This window comes from Quercus robur, chromosome 4 (genome assembly GCF_932294415.1).
Source record: "Quercus robur chromosome 4, dhQueRobu3.1, whole genome shotgun sequence".
NCBI classification, from domain to species: domain Eukaryota; kingdom Viridiplantae; phylum Streptophyta; class Magnoliopsida; order Fagales; family Fagaceae; genus Quercus; species Quercus robur.
This window is the reverse complement of record NC_065537.1, coordinates 45,370,700-45,393,944: the sequence shown is the minus strand read 5'-3', so window position 1 is coordinate 45,393,944 and position 23,245 is coordinate 45,370,700. Positions and strand designations below refer to the sequence as shown.

Here is a 23,245-nt window from a genome sequence, read left to right as displayed (position 1 = left end):
ATGACAGTGCAAAATAGAAAAAAAAGTAGACTCTTATGTGTAAAATGGACAAAAAATTTTAGATGAGCTAATGCTAATGCTCTTAAGGTTTTGTTATTATTTGTGTATATATTTGTTTTGTTATTATTTGTGTATATAATTGTTTTATAGTAGTTGACCCCAAAATTTGTATGACTGAGACTTTATTGTTGTTAAACATTATTATTTAGTGAAAATTAAAAGAAAAATAAGTTGATGGAAATGTTTAAGGAGGTTTGGCCATGGAAGAAACCTTTGGTATTGACCGTTTGTTAACAGAAATTTCCCACATAGTATATTGTTGGGGGTGAAAGGAAAAATCAGGTAATATAAACGTACAATGAACTTTCATACATCCACATCTCTTAACCATTAACCATCCAATCACAGTTCATTCCCATTCACAAAGTCCACGGTGTCACCCATTCCAGCCAATCAAAATTCAAAACCCACCTTTCCAAATTTCAATCCCACTAAACCAAAACCCACAAAATCCTCACCACCATTCCTCAATACAAAAAAACAAAAAACAAAAAAAACAAAATCCAATCCTTCACACTTCCTCGAAACTTCTTTTCCCCCGGTGAGAGAAAGAGAAAATAGAAACAAACACAGAAAAAGAAAGAAAAACTCAAAAACTCTTTCTTCATTGAATCGAAGAGAAAGTGTCTCGCATTTTCTCTCTCTCGCTTTGGAATTCAGTGGGAAAAAAGTCTTCGTTTCAGTTTGATCTGAAAATTCGCCGACCTTGTTGATTTTTCCATAAGAAGAAGAAGAAGATGAAGAGGGTTTTCGGCGTGAAGAAAGATAAAGAGCCTCCACCGTCGATTAACGACGCCTCCGATAGGGTTTCGCACTTTCCTTTCCTTTCTCTCACTGTTTTTATTTTTTTTTATTTATTTTTTGTTTAATTATTGCTGTGTTTGGTTCTGGAGAAAAAAATAATTCAGGAATTAGGGCAAAGGGAATCGGAATTCCGATCTGTGATTATTTATTTATTTTGTTAGGTTTTTATGAAGGTTGAAATTTTAATTGGGTTTAAAATGATGAGATTCTGAAAAAAAAGAAAAGAAAAACATAGGTTCATTTTTTTTTTTCCTTTTGTAGTATTTTGATTTGGTTTCTTGAAGAGCTCAGATTTGTAATTGAAGGAATTTTTAGGTGAAAGGGTGTGTTTGGAGTTGCTAATAATTGCATATTTGTCTGAATTGTAGTGATAGTTGAGCTGTTATATAATCTTTGATGTTTGATGACTCTGTTGATGTTTTTCGTCTGTGTGATTGGATGTTGTAGTCGTGTTTATGCTTTACAATGTTGTTGGTACTGACTAATGATGACGGTCCATTGTTAATGTGTGCATAAGGTTGTGTAGTTTAAATATAAGAGCTGGCTATGACAATTTTGATGGAGTTGTGGGTAGAATATGTGTGTAAGTACAAGCGGTACTTAGTTTCGTATTGAATTGATTCATGGTGGGAGTGTGTCGGTGTAAGATGTGATCCTGGTGAAATATCAGAGTAAAGATAATTGCGTTGAAGTTACTGTTAGGTTAATGTTGTATTGCTGTCCATACTTGAATGATAAATTAATAAGATATTATTTTCATTGAAAAAAGATTAGAAATGATGCATGATGTTGTGAAAGAAAAAAGAAAATGTTACATGCAACAGCAATATTAAAGGACACGTATGATACCCATGTCCGCTGTTAAATTTTTGAGCTGTTGATGTAGAAACTGAGTGGAAGGGATATGCTTTTCAGAAAAACTTGTGGAACCTCCATGGGCTGGGAGATCTATTATTTAGATGGCATTGGCACAGTTGCCTGTTACAATAATGTGATTTCGATGAAGCTTTGAATATTTTCACCTAATTTCTAAGAACCACCTCTCAAGAAGTTGAGGTGGTAGAAATTTGATGCTGCTTTCATGAAGCCTTCTCATCTGCAAAACCATATACTGATTGGATAAGTTGTAGTAGTTTTGGTAAGATAGATGATTTTTTCTTGTATGGGGAACATTAAAGTGACTGTAGAGCATCTGGTTGTTAATGTAGATTCTCAGTCCTTATCTTTTCCTGTTACTCATGTTAACATCTATGATGGTAATATAGTATTCATCTTACATTATGATCTGTTGGTTTGAATGTATTTTGAGAAGCTTAGAATTTAGATATTCTGCATGGTTTTCACATATGTTTGTAATTTTTTTTTTTTTTGGGATTAATTTTCAAACGCTAGTCTGGCTGCTGGAATTATATGTTTAAATTCACTGCTTTGCATAATTTTTAATTGAAATTTCTTGCCATATTATTCTGTTCTCCAATATTCAGTCTTTCCATTGTATTTCTACAGCTTGTTCACTTGAACTAAGGTATAAATAATATTCTTTCCAGATCAATAAAAGAGGTGAAACAGTGGATGAGAAGATCAAAAGGCTTGATGTTGAGCTTAGTAGATATAAAGAGCAGATCAAGAAAACGAGACCTGGCCCTGCTCAAGAAGCTGTTAAAGCTCGAGCCATGAGGGTTCTCAAGCAAAAGAGAATGTAGGTGCCTCTTCTAATGTTATTGCGTCTTTATTGCACTTTTATCTGGGGATAACATTCTGCATGTGCTGTTATTTATGTGCAATAGTTCTTCTTGAAAGAAAAATGCATAGTGTGGGCAGAGTACTAGGTGGTTAGGTTTAACATAGTTTGAAAAGCTTTGAATTTGATGGGAATCCTTCAAGCAGGTTTGAATGGGTAAAGAGCTTAAATTTTAGAGAGTATGTTTAGGTGATAAAGATAAAGCTGTGTTGAAGACACAGGGAAGAAAGGTTAAACATTTCAAGTTATAATCATTAAGAGGGAAGAAGTTTTTACAGTTTTGAGGATATTTGTCAAAAAAGAAAAGGCTGTTATGGTTTTAAGGATAAAATAGGTTTATTAAAGACTTATACATAACAAGTTAAAGAACAACCACAGAAACATTATGGAAAATTGAAGTCATTATTTATGCAGTAATGCTGGGGGGTTATAGGTCTCCAAAAAAATAAAAGAGAATCATTTTAATTTGAAAATTGACCTATTCATTTTTTTTATAAGTAATTTTTTTAATGGTATAGAAGAACCACATCCAAATACACAGGTTGTGTACTTGAAAGGTAACACAAATAAAGATCATTCATTTTTAATCATTAAGAAGGATGCGAGATATGGAAAATTTTGTTATCCTCTCTTATTGGACAAACGCATGATGTTTAAGTCATGATTGTCTTGTTAAGGGTTTCAATATGATTTGGTGTCGATAGTGTCACTTTGGTTCAAAATACCAATGTGTTTTTTGACTCTTGATTAAGTTGATTTTGGTTTACAAGAGACGGCTTCTTACTTTATGATATGAAACCCATTATTGGCTTATTGATACACATTAATTTTTTTAGTGAATGGATTAATCTATATTTCTGTGCATCTAGATTTTTTCCCAATTTTAATGCATGGATAACATTGGCTAAACCAAAGTGCCATGAAGTGACGTAACATTAACTTTCACATTATTGGAATTTATCTATACCATTGGTTCAATTACATGATATCTTTCGACGTTAATAAATCAATACAACATGTGACGTTGCTATGTTTTGTAGTGTCAATACCTTGGTGTCTTTTACCAGTGTTAATGCCACTATGGGTTCCCTTTCAGTATTAAAACTTACTACGTCTTGCTGGACTTGCATTAGTATATTGATGGTTCCCTAGAGGTAGGCTAAGGACATTCATGCAGAAAAGTCATCCCTAAAGAGTTCTTCATGGGTTTGTCAATAATCAATTTAATAAGATGGTTAAAGTGAAGATTAGCCTCTTCCTCTGTGATATACTTTGTTGAATGGAATGTGTATATGAGTATGCAATACAGCTTGGACCATATGTTGTTATTTTCTCCGTGATTTATACAATCTATTAAGTCTCTGCACAGGTATGAAGGACAACGGGACATGCTGTACAATCAGACATTCAATCTTGATCAAGTTTCCTTTGCTTCCGAGGGTATTAAAGATGCTCAGCAAACAGTATGTCCTAAGGAGCTTCTTTTTTTTCTTTTTTCCTTACAGATGTTTATTATTGAAAATTGACCTTAATGAGCTCTTTTAGAATGGCCGTTTGTGTGACTGGACTGAACCACACTATGGGTAATTATAGAATTACTTATTTTTTTGGTTTAATTGAGTGGCTTCCTAAAAATTTACTTAAGGCTCTGTTTGTTTCAGCATAACAAGTTTTCAGTTGAAAAAAATTTCGGGGAAAATTGCTTATTTTCCGCTGTTTGGATGCAACTCTAAGAAATACTAAATGCAGTTAATATAAATTTTGTAACATTTTCTGATTTTTTTGATAGTCTCCAATTAAAAGGAAATATTTTTTCAATTTTTGTTATAGCTAAATTTGTATTGGCAATTATATAATTATGTATAATCAAAAAAATTATTAAGAGCCTTTTTCTTTTCTACTAGAGTTTGGTTATACTTTGGAAACATTTTCCGGCATTTTCTTCATATGGAAAATCTTTTTTTTTTTTTTAATGATTTGATAACATAATTATAACAACTTTTATTCACTACTTAAATATCAATATGAAAGAAGTAAAAAATCAACTTAAAAATCATTTTTAAGAAGAGGTACATACATAAGGCATAACCAAGGAATTTGTAGATCTCAATATATCTTGGTTACTTAAGAAAGAAAAATAGTCAAGAAATGTATAGCAAAATAAAAATATTAAGAGAAACCCAAAGAAAAAATGACAGAGATATCTGGGAAAAAAAGTGAGGCGGCATAGAGGGGGTTTAGGCAAAAATGGAGATTGGGGGGTGGGGAGGAGTACACAAGTCCATCTTTGAGGGACTCCCCCCCCCCACACACTTGGATGACTTATACTGTCAAGCACCCCAAACACATGAAAGTGGAACATTTTGTGCAAAAGGTTTATGCTGAAACAAACAGGGCCTATAAGTGGAGGGTTCCTGAGGCTGACTTGGGATTAAGATTTGTGAATAGTGTTATCATGCTTCATCCATTGCCAAGAGCAAATGCATCTGAATACGTGCTTAGTATCTATAATTTATTAATTATTTTTTGATCCAGTTGCTCAAAGTGATGGAACTGAATGCTACTAAATGGCACACACTAGATATTTAAATCTCTGTTCTATATATCCCATGGACTTCAACCATATTATAGCTTAGTTTGCCTGTTGAATTGTATCATAATATAACTTGTAACATAATTTATATAGTCAGACGCATAAAAGGATGCAATTTATAGTTTTCAGCTATTCTGTTTATAAATGGGTTTAGATGAATTACGAGTTTGGACTAAGTTTCTAGTATCACTTTGTACCGGTTTTGGAGTACTGGGGTTGTGCTGTTTTCACCTTCAAACATTTGTTTTTCTTGGTAGGGCCCCAAGGGGCATAGTTCAAGGCAGCTCAGGCGGAGCTTTATATGTACCCTGATTGGAACCTGCTGCCTACCTCATGAGAGGTAGGGGACGAACTATTTGTCACTAGGGCCGGATTCTTTATAAATATATGTTGAATCTAGGTTCTGGACTCTTATTCCTTGTCCATTCAGGTTATAAGAGAGAGATGCCCTAGATTCATGTTTAGGGAACCAGATTGTAAAGTTAGTTCTATATTTTGTCACAAATTGAATTTGTTTTCTTATCTCCAGATGTCAGCTTTGAAATCTGCAAACAAGGAGTTGAAAGGAATGATGAAAACTGTGAAGATTCAAGACATTGATGTATGTAATCATTTGATATCTTTTTTCACACTTACCTTCCATGCTTTACTGCCTTGAGAATTTCTGGTACTGAACAGTTGATTTTTCTGATTGTAGAACTTGCAAGATGAGATGATGGACCTAATGGATGTGAGTTCTGAAATTCAAGAGAGCCTGGGTAGAAGCTATAGTGTGCCAGATGACATTGATGAGGATGACCTTATGGGTGGTCAGTTTTTTTATTATTATCAATATCGAGGGAGATTTTTTTTATGATTCTTTTCAGACAAAATGTTTCTGATTTTAATTGGCCCAATGACTATTTGATGTTGGAAGTTCTAATTCGTGGAAATAGTGTTGAAAACTTTATTATTAATTAATGTGTGCTGGACAGGGTTGTAGGTGTTATGCTAATTCATGTAGGATGAATAGGCCTTGTTCTATCTTTTATATTAAAAAAAAAAAAAAATAGGCCTTGTTAATTTAATCTGCTAATTCTTAAGTAATGATCTGATCTGACCAACATTATTAATATAATCGTGTCCTATTCCAACGATTTTTTCTTTTGGGCAGAACTTGATGCTTTGGAAGCGGACATGGGAACTGAAGCTGATGGGGTGCCCTCTTATCTCCAACCTGATACAGAATCCAATTTGGATTCGGAACTCAACTTGCCTTCAGCGCCCACAGGACAAGCAGCTGTACCAGCAGGCAGATCCAATGCCCAGGTAAATTCCATTGATTTTTTGCAGAAACAATTGGTGCAGGATATTAGAGTTTTTTGTTGAATTGAAGAAAATTGTGAGGAAGGAACCCTTGAATTTCATGAGAAGGTTCCGCTAATTAACCCTCCTTTTGGATCCTCCACAAATATCTGACTTCTTGATTTCTGACTACAAAAAAGTTGTTTAGCACTGTTGCTTAGTTGTTTGATAACTCCACTTAAATGTGATTCTGGTGAATCACTTATCAAAACTGACTACAAAAATGTAAAATAGTAGTAGTCCATTTTTTTGACATGCTACGAAAAGTTATTTTCATTTTAACAATGAAAAATCTCACATTTCTCACTCTCTCTATCTCCTCCTGACTGCCTTATTGGCCATACACTCACCACGTTCATCAGTCTCTGCCCCTTTTGGGCCAATGTCCACTGTCAGCACTGCCTACAAACACCACATATTGCCTCCATCGCCACCATCAATCAATGACACCACCCTGACCAACCCACCACCCACAACCCCAATAGCTACTTCAAATCAACCAACAAATCTTTATCAATAAATTACCCAAGGTTGTGAATAACTTCTCCAATGGCCAGCAGTGTTAGTGATTAACCCAATATTACACTAGCATAGATATTGTATTTTGTATTGGGGAAAAAAACTATTATAACCAATGCAACTTCAATTTTCAGATTCTGACAATAACTGTTTTCAGCATTACACCAAACATTACTTCTTAGCTTAATAACTGTTAAGAAATACATTTAGCTTTTTTATTGCATTCTTTTTCAAGGTTAAACGGCAGAAGTTTAACATTTTTATTGCACTTTTAAGTAACATTTTGTACCAACGTCTGCATGTCTCATTTACTAATTTGTCTGCAAACCATGATGCTGACAGGCTGAGGACGAACTGGGTTTACCTACTGTGCCTCGGGCATCTCTTCGTGGTTAGGAATTGCTACTTTCTGTTGTGCATTGACTTATAATTTGAGGGGAAGCTGGATATGAAGCAATTTCTTGTAAACATTGTGCAGAACTGAACTTTGATTGATAGTGTTTTACGTTTTGTTGTTGGCTATTTCCCATTGATTGGATTTTCATAATAAGCATTACTTTTTTTTCCTTTTTTTTTTTTTTGTGGGGGTGGGGGGGTTGTGGTGGTGGGGTGGTGTGAAGGATACTTTGAGAAGAATAAAGAAGGGGTTACATACTTGGCCTAAAAAAAGAAAAGAAAAATTGAAGGGTTTACGTATCTAATAGTGTACTACTCTCTCTCCCCAGTATGAGTGAAGTATCGATTGTGTAATTATATGCAGCAAACCAGAATAGCCCATGGCATATCATGACCTTACTAAATCAAGGAGGTGTATAATTATATGCAAACCAGAAGAGCCGTGGCATATAATGATCTTACTAAATAGAGTAAGAGGAACATTCTTGATTTAGTAGGACTCAAGAAGATTGTGTATAATTATATGCAAACCAGAAATGGTGTATTATTATACGGGGGCAGTGCAAGACTCAAGAAGATTGCCCCGATCATCATTGACATGGATACTGATCTCCTTTGGGACCTGGTCTCAAAAGGATCAAAATGTTAGGATGGTATATTAGGAAGAAAGTCTTTTTAAGGATGCTAATAAAATTGGTAACGCCGACTTCACAAATTAGGCAAGGCATAGGTAGTCCCAACTGCACATCTGAATGTGATAGGCAAGCAAGGCAGAGGACGTAGGAGATTCAGATGATTCACCGAACAACAGTTCTAACTAGTAAATGGAAGTATATTGATGTTGGTAAAATAGGAGTAGTTGATCGCATCTAGAAGAGAAAATGATGGATTTCGGGAGGACCCTTTAAGAAGATCTTGTAACCCTATAATACAATATGGAGATTGAATAAAGGTTGCCTTAGATGGGAAACACTATGCATCATGCATTATAAAAGGGGTGAAAAATGGCTGAATACTTTGGTCTGGCAATCTCTTACCATCAATCTTAAGAGGGCTTTTGCAATTCACACCTTGATTTTAAAATTTTGTAATCAACATCCTAATTTGAGAATAATTTGCGACATCTAACAACCATTCAAATTAGTGAGGTATATTGTAAATATTATAGTTTAGGTAGGATATACATTGCAAATGTGCTTATAGTTGGGTGTACACATTTCTCATGCCCTCAGTTATTGATAGATGATTGTCCACTAAACTATTAAATTTTACACTAATGTAAACGTTGAGGTGGACATTAATTGCGACATCCACCAATCATTCAAATTAATGAGGTACATTGTAAATGTAATAGTTTAGGATATAAATTGCAAATGTGTTCATAGCTGCCTGCACATTTCTCATGCCCTCATAGTTATTGATAGATGATTGTCTACTAAACTATTAAAAAATTTACACTAATTTAAACGTTGAGGTGGACATTAATTGCAATCCAATGTTATACATAGTTTTGGGTTTGATAATTTTACACAATAGGTGTCTTTTGTTTTTTTGGAACAATTTACAGAACAAGATGCATACTATAATTCTATTTTGTTTACACTTTACGCTAAAAGAAGGGTTGAAACACGCTTTTAGGACAAAGCATATGGCATAATTATAATATTTAAAAAAAAAATTGTTGTCCAATAGCTTCACTTTTATGTTCAAGCGCTTTTAGGACACAAAGTATAAGGCATTATTATTATTATTATTATTATAAAATTGTTGCCCAATTGCCCCAATTTTTCTCTCTCTACCAAACTTGAGGGTCTTGTTATTTCATCCAAAGTTGAAAACTTAAGAGGACATCCAACCCCTCTTTGATCACCCTAGCATAAATTTATTTGCCATGAGAAGGTTTCAAAATTGTTTGAATATATCTCATGTATAAATATATGAATCATATTTCTCATGGATCCACAGTTCACACATTGTGAGAGAAACAATGCATGTATAAGATATATGAGATAATTATTGGTTATGGTAAGTAGTTCATGAAATATATGTGTGTGTGTGTGTGTGTGTGAACTTTATAGGTTTTATTGTCAATTTTATACAATTTCCCCCATTTATTGAATTTTTTATTATTAAATGGGACCTACATTATTTTAATCTTAATAAGTATCACACGGTGTTTGTATCATGTTCAAATTCATTTGTTCCATCAATAATCACATTCAATGAGATACCATACAAGAAGCACAAATGCTTAATAATTTGTAGAGTTCATGAACCTTTCTCCCACTATATTTTAAAAGAACACCAACTATTTAATCCATAAAATAAAGGATGAGGCTTTGGTCTAGTGCATTCAATGCACTGGACCTGTTCAAATGGTGACACATGTTCAAAAATGAACACGTATCATTATCTCAACGGGTCCAATATAATTGGGCACTGAACCCAAACCTCATCCTAAAATAAATGGGTACAATTACTAGTAATATTGACTTCATTCATGTTGTAGACTAAAGCTACAACTCCATTCAATTTTTTTTTTTATTAAATGTGAGTTTTGACGAATCTACCATTTAATTACATTTTCTTCTTATATCCTTTATACTTGCAAAATTTTAAGAAGATCAAGATTAATAGCTATGTTATCAACCAAATGTTTAAATTTCGAATTTTTGTAATCTAAAATCATATATAAAAAATAAGTTTATGGATCAAATAGTAAATAATATCTAATTAACATGAAATTTGACATGTGTTTTAAAAATATAGAGAATATGTAATTTAACAGTTAAATTTTCAAAATATGTAACAATCTTAATTTGTTTAGTGAGACTTATAATCTTAGGCTACAACTAAGTTTGTAGAGAAACATTGTCCTTAAACTTTGGTTCCCACAATATACTAGGTCCTTACAAACAAAAAGAAAGTCCAAGAAAAATTTTATTTAACTAAAATTTTGAAAGAGACGTAACTTGCAACATTAGTAATAAGGCTATCATGTAACGATTTTAAAATAAAAAAATTCAAAGAAAGAAATTGTAATACTATGTGCGTCTTTTTTTTTTTTTCTTTTCTTTATTGTCCTCAATATATGAAGTTATCTTTTTATTAAATTTTGTATAATTTAAGTTTCTTATTAACTACCCTCAAAAAAATTCCTGGAGCCAAATGTTGAACTTGATAGCACAATGATGTCTAGAGCATTCAAGGAAGACACCTTTGTGATTTCAGTCATGAAACCCATATTATGCTTTCTCATAAAACGGAAAAATAAAATGTCTCCGGCTCTAACGAGATTTTGGATTTCCTTGAATGATCTGAGTCTAATGCATCCTTCAGTATGATTGGTATAAGTCCAAAAATAAACATAGAGAAAATTGTGTCACTTTCTCCTAAAATGATAAAAGTAGTTCCTAGAACAGCAAAGTACCATAGCCTACAGGATACCTAAAGACTACAGTTTGAGTAAGACTGAAAGAAATGGCTATGAAGAACAACCAGTACCTTTGGCTGGATCTGCTTCAACCAGTACCAGGGTGCATCAACATAAAAATCCAGTATTATTATAATTTTTTTCGGGGGTTTCAACTAATGTTAAGTTTTCCCATATCTAACATCTGCCATGTAGCCTTTGATCTAGATGACTCGGCAGCAGTTCTGGACCCAAAATATGTGCTGACCTTGCTACTTTTGGATTTTGCAAAACCGGACTTGAGAGACTCAAGTTCCTTCTTCAGAGCCTGATATTCACCTGTAACAAAAAAAGGTGGGCATGATTTTCAGAAAAAAAAAATTAGAGATAATATTCATTACGAAAGATGGCAGCTCATGATTTTGGTTTATGAAGAATCATATTCATTGCTCAATGATAAAGTCAGTCACCTAAGCTTGGACCACTATCAGCATCTTTTGAAAGTTCTTGAAATTAAATCCAAGATTACAAGCACCAAAATAAATACTAAATGAATCCTTGCTGGTAATAGAATTTATAGTTTCTCATGTGCAAGTGACACTAGGGAACCCTGAAAGATAGCAAAAGAACCGTAACAAAGCTGATAATAGTTTGAAATGCAGTTTTTTTAATTACATTTCTTTCAAATATCATCAGAATTCAGAACATTTAAAATACTAACATGCTTAAGTTTGATGTTACTAACTGTGCCTATACTGTAATGCTGTCGACCAACAGCCTGACAGAAGGCCCGATACGGTACTACCAACTGTTACTCAGAGACAATCAAGGGCAAATCAAAGATGCTGTTTTTTATTTATTTAAAGATCTCTTTACATATATAAAATATCATTTATTTTTAATCACAATTTATTAGAATAAAAAATTATCACCATCTTTGTTAAGTCAACAAATTTCCTTGATGAAACTCCAGATGTCCAGTGCATGATCCATTTTTATTCCCTTTTCTGTTTTCTTTATAGATATGGACTTTTTTTAATCTTACAGTTATTTAATTTTTAGCAAAGAAACAAACTCATTCAAAAGCAAATAAGGGCATAAACTTAGAATACAAAAGAAACACCAATAAAAGAAAAAAGCCTAAGATCAGAAGATAAGATCTAAAAACTCAAAAACAGGAGAAAAGCCAAAGCAATCTACAGAATTAACAATTTCAATCCCACAAAAATGCTTACCAAAAGTCTGATTCCAACAAGCCAACATGTCATTAAGACCAGACCACAGACTGTCTAATTCACTTCCAACTAAATGAGACTTGTTATAAATTCTTATCAAGTAAATGTTCATCATTCATGAACTAATTCATGTCTGTTACAACCTATCTCCTCACTTATAATAGATACTTCCAGATTTGTAGGAAGATTTACCACCACTTCACTAGTTTTTTTTTTTTTTTTTATTAGTAATTACAGACGCATCTTTTGGTACCTAAATCCGCAACCTTTCCCTTCACCTACTCTTTACAAGGGATGGAGGTGCCATTTGTTCCCACTTCACTAGTTTGGCACCTACTTCAGTAAAGTTAACTTATCAGAGAATTGATTGATCAATTTAGTTATTATCCTAACAGATGAACAATTTAGCTAGACTATCATCTAATTAAACCAGAAAGCTAAAATGTATGCTATATAAGTACTCTTTTAAATAATCAACAGTAATTGACTTTCTGAGTTACCCATAGGAGTCAACAGAAAGATATACAAACTTACACTCCATGATTAATTTTTCTTGCTGCAGTCTGGCCACCTGCTGTTTTAAAGTGCAGTTTTCCAGGGACAGAGCAACACGTTGCTGAAGAAGAGAAGCAACTCTGACAGACAACTCTGATTCGAAAGTCTACAGAAAGAGATAAAACCTATTAATTAAGTTCCCAGTAGCTTCCATGAAGAGGGATTTCATCGAAAATGGATACAGAAATAGTAAATTATGCTAACATGATCCACAGGATACAAGGAAAGCATAAATAGCAACAACAAAAAATAGAATAGAAAAGAAAAGAAAAGAGGAAGTAAATTGGTTGACATATTGCAGTACAATGATGCTGCAATTATTACAATGAGAAGACATGGGCCAAAGCATATAACATGCTGAATCCTTGAATATTAATTAACAAAAGCATAATTATAACAAGCTGCGAAGAGGTGTACTTTTCGTAAATATTTAATTTCTGCTTTGAGAACACACCAAATTGTGGAAACTTAAAGCTGGGGAGCATAAATATTGGTATTCTTTTCTTTCAATTTTGACATAGAAAAAACAGCATATATACCCTTTGTAGCATAATTTACCTACGAAGTTTTAGATAATCTTGGTGACATATATCATTTATTGTTTGTATAATGAAAGAGCCCTTTGCATGCAGCCTCAACAACCATATTTCAATGAAGTAGCAATAGCTCCATAATATCTCATTTTGATTTCCTGAGAAATTACCTGCAAAACATCTACGGTACTTTCCAGTTCAGCAATATACTGGAGTTTACGAACTCTTGAACGCTGCCCAGAGTGCCTGCAAGAAGTCATCAAACCAGTTAAATTTTACAAAAGGCTTAGGTACATAAGCAAATATGAATTACCACGTATCAAACTGCTTCGTTGTTTGGATGTCAGAATTTTTGGATTTTAGCCATTATGTATATGGAAACTGTAAAGGAAATGTATGTGCATAGCAAGGATACAAAATGATATGGCCAGTGATGGACTTCCACGGTCCTTTTCCAGACATAAACCCCATTCAATAGACATGTCATCCAAATTTGGGACCCAAAAGCACATGCCAATGGAGGCAGAACAGTGACACTCTTCAGACTCATATTAGGCTCCATTTATTTCAGCATAAAATATTTTCATGTTTTCAATAGAAAACATTTTCTTTTTATTTTTCATTTTTTTGTAGGAAAATACTCACACTTGAGGGGATGTGTGAGTACTGAAATTGATTTTTTTTTTTTTTTGTTGGTTGAGAGTGAAACTCTGAAAATAATTTCCTAGTTTTCAGTAACACTGAAAATCTCTATGTTAAAACCAACCAAAAAAAAACCCACAAAAAGTCAATAGGTAGGAATTGCTGTGGTGGGAAAAGAGAAAGTGGGTTAAGAGGAGGTGCATGGGAGTGGAAGTGGATGGAAGGTAGTAGTGATGGCGGTATGGGGGAATAGGGGAGGAAGTTGGTGGTGAAAGTTCAGAGGAGGTGGTTGGGGGGGGGGGGGGGGGGGGTGGGGGTGGGATGAGATGGAGATGGTGCAAGGAATGGGGGAGAAGGGATGAGCCAGGTGATGGTGGTGGAAGTTTGGAGTGGTGGCAGAGAGGTGGTGGTGAGAACGCAAAATATGGGAGAGGAAGGTGATTGTGGCAATGTGGAGGAGAGAGGGCAATGGTGGTGGTAATGGTGGGATGGATGTACTAACGGTGGCGGCACTAAGGAATGTGGGAGAGGGGAGGGATGTAGGGTGGGTCATAAGCTTGTTATGGAAAATAGTTTATGCTTTGTGAGCACAAACCATTCCCGCCATTTTGAAGTAATCTTCCAGTAATCAGAAAAGTATTTTTCTATTGGCTAACAATTTTCAGTTGCACCAAACATCAGAAAACACAAGAAACTTTTTTTGGAAAATAATTTACACAAAAACAAATGGATCCCAAGTAGGAATGTTTTGTCTTTGAATCCATGTTCCAAATTCTTGGATACTCCACACATATGCCCATAGAAATTTCTTCAAGGAAAAGTACAAAACTGATCCTGACAGGGAAATTTAGGGCAAACATGCTTGTAATTGTCATTAGATTACTGACAGAATTTATTAATTACAGAGTTGAATTTCCCCTCATTTTTCCTTAGTCATTTATGACAATTCTTGATTATCCATCCTAGAGATACTTCAATGTCTAATGACAAATCTTTGCAAATCTGATTTTGAGAGCCTTCAACAAATTTTAAAAATACAAAGCTTCCTAACTGCACAATAAATACAAAATGTTGTGCTAATGAAAATTATATTTCCAAGAATTAATTACAGTTAGCAATTAACTAACTGCTTTCTGAGTGCTTCTTTTGACCTGCAGTCGTCCCCTCTCTTTGACAACCAAGAGAATGGTGCTCCTTTACTCTGACAAGCTTGCTCACCAGAGGTGCATAAACTAGATTGAAGACAAACACCATTAGAGGTGTAAGTTAAAAAAAATTACAAACTGACAGATGCGAGGCTAGATTTTTTTTCTTTTTTTCTTTTGATAAGTAAGTAGAATGGATTTATTGAAAATAAAAACACTCCCAAGTTCATGATGATGAACACAAAGGGTCCAAAAAATTACAAAGAAAAGCTAAGAGAGTTGTGAAAATCAACTTGACAGATACATGGATAGATACATAAATGTTCATTGTTCACTGCAAGACACCCCCCACTCCCCCCCACCCCCCCCCCACAAAAAAAAAAGAAAAAGGAAAGGAAAAGTAAAATAATAACTACAAGACTCATGTACACTATAAGTTCGTTTGGTAATAGCTTATTTAGCTGAAACTGAAAACTTTTTGCTGAAAGTGTAGGGAAAAAAAAGAGTTAAAAGCTAGCTGAATAGTACAATGAAACCCATGAATAGTACAAAAAAGAAGCTAAAAACTCAAATAAGCTGAACTTTTCATCACATCCCAAACAAACTCTAAGTCTGATGTAAATTTTAATCAAAACAACAGTACACTTCTTTCTCACCTATGCATGCCATCTTCCCCTAACTTGAGATAATTTTGTCAAAATGAATTGGGCAAAGCCAACGGATATTTTGATGTCTTTTTTCCCTTGCAAGTTTGCAACTCTATTACTTATTTAAATTGCTGAAATCTAAAAGATTCTAATAAAGGATTCTGAGACATTTGATATCAACACGAAATTACATGAATGAGAATCATATTAATGAGTTCTTAAAAATTTTGTATTATTTACCTGCAATTTCTACTTCAAAATTGGAAAGAGAAAATGTGCAAATAGATTATCACTTAGCTGTTGTTGTATGCATTTCAAGAGCAATACATAAGCACCTGAATTTTAAAAAGCTGATGCATGTAAGACATTGGTAATAACCACAACTACCAGAAGTCTAGAATCACTATAACGATATGCAAATACACTAAACACTTCAACTAACGGAATTACATCCCTGACCATAACATAATAGTCTACCCAAACATAGCAAAGTGCACATTCATCGTATGTTTCAGAAATACATGCTTGTACCAAGCTTGTGATAGCATATGAATTAAACACATTAACAAGTCAGTTCAGATTCTAACCGTTTTACAGCCTTGTTCTCTATGTTGAGCTCACCAACTGAATGACAATCATCTCCTTTTGAATGAGAGTGAGTAATAGCAGAATTGCAAAGACTCCCATCTATGTAAGGCAGAGGGTCCTGAGAAACATATTCTGACAATGCTGAAACTATTGCATTCTCTGTAAAGGTTACATTGCTTTTTTGACGGGGAGAATTGGGACCATAAGTACAAGCTGACTCCAACCCACTACACGTCTCACTAACATCTATGCTTGCATCATCTTTATGTGGAGTCAAACTTGGAAACATGTCTTCAAGAGCGTCCAAAGGGGCAAAAGAGTCGCTAACTGATCGACGATGGGACATTCCTTTGGAATTTGAGACTGCATCACCTAACAAGTCATCAAGCCATGCTGGCTGCTCATCTAGGATGGAACTTTGGGAGGACGACTTCTGGTGCCGGGGATATGATTCATTGATGTGCAGGGGGTGAGAGACTGCGTCATGAATTGGGACAGCGATGGGTTTCTTTTGAATTGGGCAACGCGGAGGAAGGTGAGCTTGCCTTGACATTGTGAACTTAATTTACAGGGTGTCCATCAGCTTCCCATAATTTAACACAATTAAGCTTCTTTCTGTCCCTTCTTATTACCAAAAAAGAAGACAAAATTTCCTCCCTTTATAAGTTTAATGCCATATTTCTGCCATCAATCTAACCCAACTTATGGAAATGAACCTTACAAGAGGAAATAAATTATAAACTTCAAAAGGACACAACCAACATTTAACTGAACAAAAAAACAAATTCCTTGTATAATAAAACTTAGAAATTAAAATTACAAAGAGCAAAAAATTTCGAACATTCTTTGCATAATTACATATCGGGCACTTATAAGCCCCACAAAAGAAGTTGTTCTCTAAAACCTTCAATAACTATAAATACCCAATTGAATATTCCCCCTCTCCCTCTTCCCCTTTTTCTAGTCATTACCATTAGAAACATGTTTAGGATTTTCTTTCTTTCTTTCTATAATTCATTTGCTATTGGTTTTCATTTGCACTACAATCAAAACCCTCATATAAACTCAAAACTATGTATTCTCTTCCATTCATTCACTTTCTCAGCAATCAAATGGAATATTAAGAAATACTTCACAAAACTGTCCAAGTTTAAGAGTCCAGATGTCCAATTAACAACTTACGATACCATAGCACAATGGTAAGAAGCTACATTCATCATCTAACATGAAAATTAGGAATCAAAATATATCAACATTGAAAGAAAATAAATAGTTAATTCAATACAACAGTTACACTATACAGTATCAATCAAACTCTACCGGGACTAAATGGAAGTGAAAAAATGAAGAGAATACCAATATAACCACAAAAGATCCAAAATTTAATGGAAAAAAAAAATAAAGAAAAAAAATATACATTTATATTGTTATTTAATATTTACAGTATTAAGTTCCAACAAAGTAGCTCCAAATGAAAAACCCAGAACCAAAATGAAAACTTTAAAGGAAAAAAAGAAGTTACAAATTTTCAAATCCACTGTCTTGGGTAGGAATTGTTTTTCCGAGAAACTTGGCTTACCTTTTTTTTTTTTTTTTCCTCTTTAAAGTTCTTCAGTAACAAAGAGAGAGAGAAACAGAGAGAGAGAGAGAGAGGCAGCGAGTGAAAGATGGGAAACGTACACCCGCTAATCCTTAGGTAGCCTGGCTCTGTGCGTGTCTTGCTCTTTCTCTCTCTTTTTCTCACTCTCTCACTCTCACTGTCAGTGTGTTGTTTATGGTGTCACTATTGTGATTGTACGGATGGTATGATAATGGGGTTTTAGGCCTTGTCAGCGTTTAGTCTGTGTAAAAACAAAATTAATAATATAAATATAAAATAAGGTATATGATCTTTTTTCCTACTATTATATGGTTTTTTCAATATTTATTTAAACTCTTCCCTCTCTTTTGTGTTTATATATATATATATATATATATATATGAGTTGGGTTCAAGTTATATCTTGTGTAACTCTAAGTAATGTTATACCATGCAATAATTTATTATTGAATTCATATTTTGAAAATCCAATCACTGAATTACATGTTCTATATGTTCTTAACATGCAAGCCAAATTTCATGCCAATCAGATGTAATTTACAATTCGATTCATAAACAAATCTTTTGTGCATTATTTCAAACTACAAAAACTTGAATTTAAATAATTGATTAATGACATGGCTATTGATCTCTGATTACCTTGAAATTTTGTAAGTATGAAGAATATACAAAAATAATATAATCTAACAATAGATTTGTCAAAATTTGTATCCAATTAAAAACTATTGGTTTGTGTAATATTGCTTAGAGTTATACTAGGTGTAACTTGAACCTAACCATATATATATATATATATATTCGAGAGAGTTTTAACCTATAGTTTTTGCACCTGATGAATGATGATAGCTCTTTATCATTACCCTAAGACACCAATTGGTTTTTGATGTAGACGAGAATTGAACCCAGATCTCTTATTTAACCATCAAAAACTTTATAATTTATCAAAATATTAGATTAGATAAATTACATAAGTTGAGTTATTTTAGAAGTATACAATATTTTCATAATAAATTTTAAGTAGCTGGTTGTTATTGATTGTTACGAATGACAAAAAAAGTAATTTAAGTTGTGAATTTAAATTATAACCAATAATAATTGTAGGGACACGATTTCCAGACGGCCCGATAATGATGTTGGGCTCGTACATGAAAGATCCCTCACAATACGATTTGTAGAGAGTGGGCTTAAAAGGCTAGCGTTTGGGTCACGGGGCGTTGGTCCAGGCCGGATCTTAGGTAAGAAAGGGGCTTCAGTCTGGATATCCAAGTCCTACAGCTTCATAACCTGAGAGATTGGACTCCTCGGATCATGTCAGAGGAGCACTAATGCCTTTCCCCGGTTATCCGGCGGTGGGTTTTTCGTGGTGGTGTGCATATATTGTCGGGGCATTCTCACCTCTAGAGTTTTTCCCCGGAAGTGAGATGGGATCCCCCCCCCCTCGCTTTATTACTTTACGTTTCCTTTTATACTATCCCGCGTTTGTTGTCCTTCGTCCACGTGTAGGGTTAACTTTTCCAGGACTGATATTTGTCCCGTCAGTCTAATCCCGGAATTGTTGGGGATGGTTAATAAAGCCTAAGAATCTGGTTCTGTTAGGTGCAGAGTCTTATCAGTGAAGGGTATTAAGGACAATTTTCCTGAGATATTTTTTGATCTTTAAAGTTTGCTCGTATACCACTTTCATCAATGAGACTTTGGGTCTGCCGAGGACTAAGCTGTCCTCGGCCATATCTCCGGGCCCTTTTGTGCTTCTTATTTTTGAACTTGGGCCATGGCCTTCTTCGGCTTGGGCCTGTGGACTCTCCATGAGCAAGTGAGCCTGGCCCATAAATTATCGGGCCTCACAACAGCCCCTCAAAACCCTGCTGTCCAACATCTTGGTTGGAAAGGTGGGTTTTGGTAATACCGAGCCTTTATTATGGCTCATTTATTTCAGCCCTTGACTGACGCAGGCGACCCTTTACCTGCCCAGGGAATGTACCGGTTTACGGGATATTCCCCTTAATTTACGCACGACGCCCTTATGCCGTTTGGGTATCCGAAGCACGTCTTTAATATCCTCCCTTTACGAGACCTCCCAGATCTAACGGTTATTGATGGCGTGGGGGAACGGAACGGGTGTATCTTTATTTACAGATTTCTCTGGAGATCTGAACGTATTATGAACCCTTTTTCCTCGTCCCCTATATAAAGAGAGAAGACAAAAGTGGATTTTCTCATACCCGAATCCCTCAGATTCCTCTCAGAGTTCACTTCTTCCCTCTGGTTATACCTTATCCGATAATACGTTCACCACAGTAGTCAGCCATGAATAAATCATTCCATTCCCAAAAACACCATGTCCTTATAAAGCTCGAGATGGCTCGGTCAGGGCAAGGATGGCGGAGACTCAAGATTTGTCTCCCCTTCCTTTTAGCCAAAATCCGAAGCATGGACTCGTCACATCTCACTTTCGGTGTGACTGAGTCAGAGGCATCCATTATCATCACCACCCGCTTTATCATGAGCATATCTAACATGGCACCAGTGTGCTAGGAGTCAGGACTGGGGCAGGGGCTAAATGCCTCTGCTTCTTCCTCTCTTTGCTCACTGGCGCCTCCCTTTGCTCCTATTTCTTCCTTTTCGTCTCTTCTCTCTTCTTCTCCTCCTTCTTTTACTCATGTCCTCCATCTTCCTCATTCATCTCCTCCATCTTCATCATTCATCTCCTCCATCTTCATCATTCATCTCCAACATCCTCTTCTTCCTTCTCCTTCATCTTCTTCTTCCCTGTCCTTCATCTTTTTCTAAAGAAGGTTCTTCTCTCAACATGAGTAATACTGAGGCAGAGATCGGAGATACTTTGAAGACGAGTTCAAAAGACACCCGACTGTTTACTTATCTGTATTGTGGTTGTTATTGCTGCTTCGGCAGTTCACCTTTTGTATAGGCTTGTTTAAGCCCCTCTTTGTACGTTGTAATAATTTTTATATTAATAAAAGTTGCTGTTACTTTATTTCGCATGTTCTGTTTTTATGTTTTTACAAGCTTACAAACGCTGCTCGGCACAATAATATAGCATTTGAATCAGTGACAACTAAGGCTAAAATATTTGCTAATAAAAAGATGTCACCGTAACTTTAATAAAATTATTTGACATAGCAATGCCGACCAGTGAGAAACAAAACTTACCTTAAAATTTGCCGAGATGAGGACTAAGTGCTCGATACGGTGTAGGAAGTAACTATCCGAGGACATGCCTCCTGCCCAATGAACAGTTTCCTTAGGCTAATGAGGGTCGTTTCGCCATCTTCTTAACACACTGGCCTTAACCTTTTACAGTACTTGAGCCGAGAACCTTCCCCATCCGAGTAGATGGTTTCCCAAAAGGCTTGAGTCCGAGGACTTCGCAACGCCTGGGTTTTGTCTAAAACTTATGTTTTCTTTGTAAGTAGTTGGTTTCCCCAGAGGCTTGGGTCCGAGGACCATGCAAGGCCTTGGTTCTGTCCAAAACTTGTATTTTCTTTGTAAGTAGTTGGTTTCCCCAGAGGCTTGGGTCCGAGGACCATACAAGGCCTTGGTTCTGTCCAAAACTTATATTTTCTTTGTAAGTAGTTGGTTTCCCCAGAGGCTTGAGTCCGAAGACCATGCAAGGCCTTGGTTCTGTCCAAAACTTCCTAAAGGTTAGCTCCTCGAATAAGGTGGGGGAAGCTAGCTTGATGTTTGAAGCCCCTAGACTTGCCATGCCACTGGCATTATGAGGCGTAGCTCCTGGTGGGAACTTGTGTCGGAACAACAACAAGGTGTCGCCGGTCATAAAGGCATCCTCGTAGACCCTTGTTCAACAGAAGCTCAACTCCATCGCCGCTCGAGCTCACACGCAAGCCTTTCCCATAGACGGCGCCAATTGTAGGGTCACGATTTCCAGACGGCCCGATAATGATGTTGGGCTTGTACATGAAAGATCCCTCACAATACGATTTGTAGAGAGTTGGCTTAAAAGGCTAGCGTTTGGGTCAGGGGGCGTTGGTCCAAGCCGGATCTTAGGTAAGAAAGGGGCTTCAGTCTGGATATCCAAGCCTTACAGCTTCATAACCTGAGAGATTGGACTCCTCGGATCATGTCAGAGGAGCACTAATGCCTTTTCCCGGTTATCCGGCGGTGGGTTTTTCGTGGTGGTGTGCATATATTGTCAGGGCATTCTCACCTCTGGAGTTTTTCCCCGGAAGTGAGATGGGATCCCCCCCCCCTCGCTTTATTACTTTACGTTTCCTTTTATACTATCCCGCGTTTGTTGTCCTTCGTCCACGTGTAGGGTCAACTTTTCCAGGACTGATATTTGTCCCGTCAGTCTAATCTCGGAATTGTTGGGGATGGTTAATAAAGCCTAAGAATCCGGTTCTGTTAGGTGCAGAGTCTTATCAGTGAAGGGTATTAAGGACAATTTCCCTGAGATATTTTTTGATCTTTAAAGTTTGCTCGTATACCACTTTCATCAATGAAACTTTGGGTCTGCCGAGGACTAAGTTGTCCTCGGCCATATCTCCGGGCCCTTTTGTGCTTCTTATTTTTGAACTTGGGCCATGGCCTTCTTCGGCTTGGGCCTGTGGACTCTCCATGAGCAAGTGGGTCTGGCCCATAAATTATCGGGCCCCACAATAATTTACTACCTATGACTGTTGTGAAAATATTGTGGATGTATCACTTCTCATAACCAATTTCACACATATATTCACAACCATCTAATAGTATAATTTTGTATATTTATATCATTACCATGGAGCATTATCATACTTATATGGCTAAAATGCAAAACTTATCCTCTAAATCTCACTAGAATTCATTTTAGTACCCTAACTTTACTTTCATTCATTTCAGTCCTTTAAGTTTCAAATTTATTCAATCAAACTCTCTCCGTCAACTTTCATTAAATTTTTTTTTAAAAAATTATTCTAAAAAATATTTTTCAATCATTAATTGAATTTTTTTAATTAAAAAAATTTGAAGAAAAAAAATTAAAAATTTGGACAATTTAACTACAACATTTAACAAAAGTTAATAAAGAGACTTTAATTGAATAAACTTAGAATTTAGAGGACTAAAATGAACAAAACCAAAGTTAGATCTCTTAATAAATTCTGGTGAAACATAGAGCGTGGGTTTTTCATTTTAGCCTACTTATATTGTGCTCATTCATGCATTTTATAGTTGGCTTTGGAATAATGTTGACTAATTAGTTTTGTGCTTAAAATAAATTTTAATACATTAGTATGTCTCTAGTAGGAGAATGTAATTAATTCTAGCAAAATTTGTCAAAAAAGGCATGAGTGAATTTGAGTAAAGAATAAGACTAATGGACTACATTTTTACATGTGCCATAATGAAGTTTAAGAAGGTTAGTCTTTGAGCCCCATTATATCAAGGGATCAAAAGAAATTCACACTAAATCTAAG

At 35.3% G+C, this 23,245-nt stretch overlaps 2 protein-coding genes across 6 annotated transcripts; one reads left to right on the top strand and one right to left on the bottom strand.

Moving 5' to 3' along the window:
• Positions 1 to 556: 556 nt before the first annotated feature.
• Positions 557 to 7,627, top strand: LOC126722217 (vacuolar protein sorting-associated protein 60.1). The gene is made up of 7 exons (XM_050425368.1): positions 557 to 866; positions 2,412 to 2,563; positions 3,975 to 4,068; positions 5,728 to 5,799; positions 5,896 to 6,007; positions 6,352 to 6,506; positions 7,404 to 7,627. Exons 1-7 carry the CDS (start codon positions 798 to 800, stop codon positions 7,455 to 7,457), a joined length of 708 nt encoding a protein of 235 aa, XP_050281325.1. The 5' UTR covers positions 557 to 797; the 3' UTR covers positions 7,458 to 7,627.
• A 3,148-nt stretch (positions 7,628 to 10,775) lies between these two features.
• Positions 10,776 to 18,010, bottom strand: LOC126722216 (basic leucine zipper 34). Of its 5 annotated transcripts, none has more exons than XM_050425362.1 (6): positions 17,794 to 18,010; positions 16,214 to 16,930; positions 14,962 to 15,066; positions 13,363 to 13,438; positions 12,639 to 12,765; positions 10,776 to 11,208 (listed from the first exon to the last, which is right to left on the bottom strand). In XM_050425362.1, the coding sequence occupies exons 2-6, from the start codon at positions 16,765 to 16,767 to the stop codon at positions 11,042 to 11,044; spliced, it is 1,029 nt and encodes a 342-aa protein (XP_050281319.1). In that variant the 5' UTR covers positions 16,768 to 16,930; positions 17,794 to 18,010; the 3' UTR covers positions 10,776 to 11,041. The 5 variants fall into 5 exon arrangements, with proteins under 5 accessions (XP_050281319.1, XP_050281320.1, XP_050281321.1 ...); XM_050425363.1 differs by having other exon boundaries at positions 16,214 to 16,838; XM_050425364.1 differs by having other exon boundaries at positions 16,214 to 16,835.
• Positions 18,011 to 23,245: the final 5,235 nt, after the last annotated feature.

Coding starts and splice junctions, on each gene's coding strand:
- LOC126722217 (XM_050425368.1), top strand. CDS start 798: ATGAAGAGGGTTTTCGGCGTGAAGAAAGATAAAGAGCCTCCACCGTCG. Junction 2,564..3,974: donor GTTCTCAAGCAAAAGAGAAT/GTAGGTGCCTCT, acceptor GTCTCTGCACAG/GTATGAAGGACAACGGGACA. Junction 5,800..5,895: donor TGAAGATTCAAGACATTGAT/GTATGTAATCAT, acceptor TTCTGATTGTAG/AACTTGCAAGATGAGATGAT.
- LOC126722216 (XM_050425362.1), bottom strand. CDS start 16,767: ATGTCAAGGCAAGCTCACCTTCCTCCGCGTTGCCCAATTCAAAAGAAA. Junction 15,067..16,213: donor GAGAACAAGGCTGTAAAACG/GTTAGAATCTGA, acceptor TCTTCAATCTAG/TTTATGCACCTCTGGTGAGC. Junction 11,209..12,638: donor AGAAAAATTAATCATGGAGT/GTAAGTTTGTAT, acceptor TTTTTGTTACAG/GTGAATATCAGGCTCTGAAG.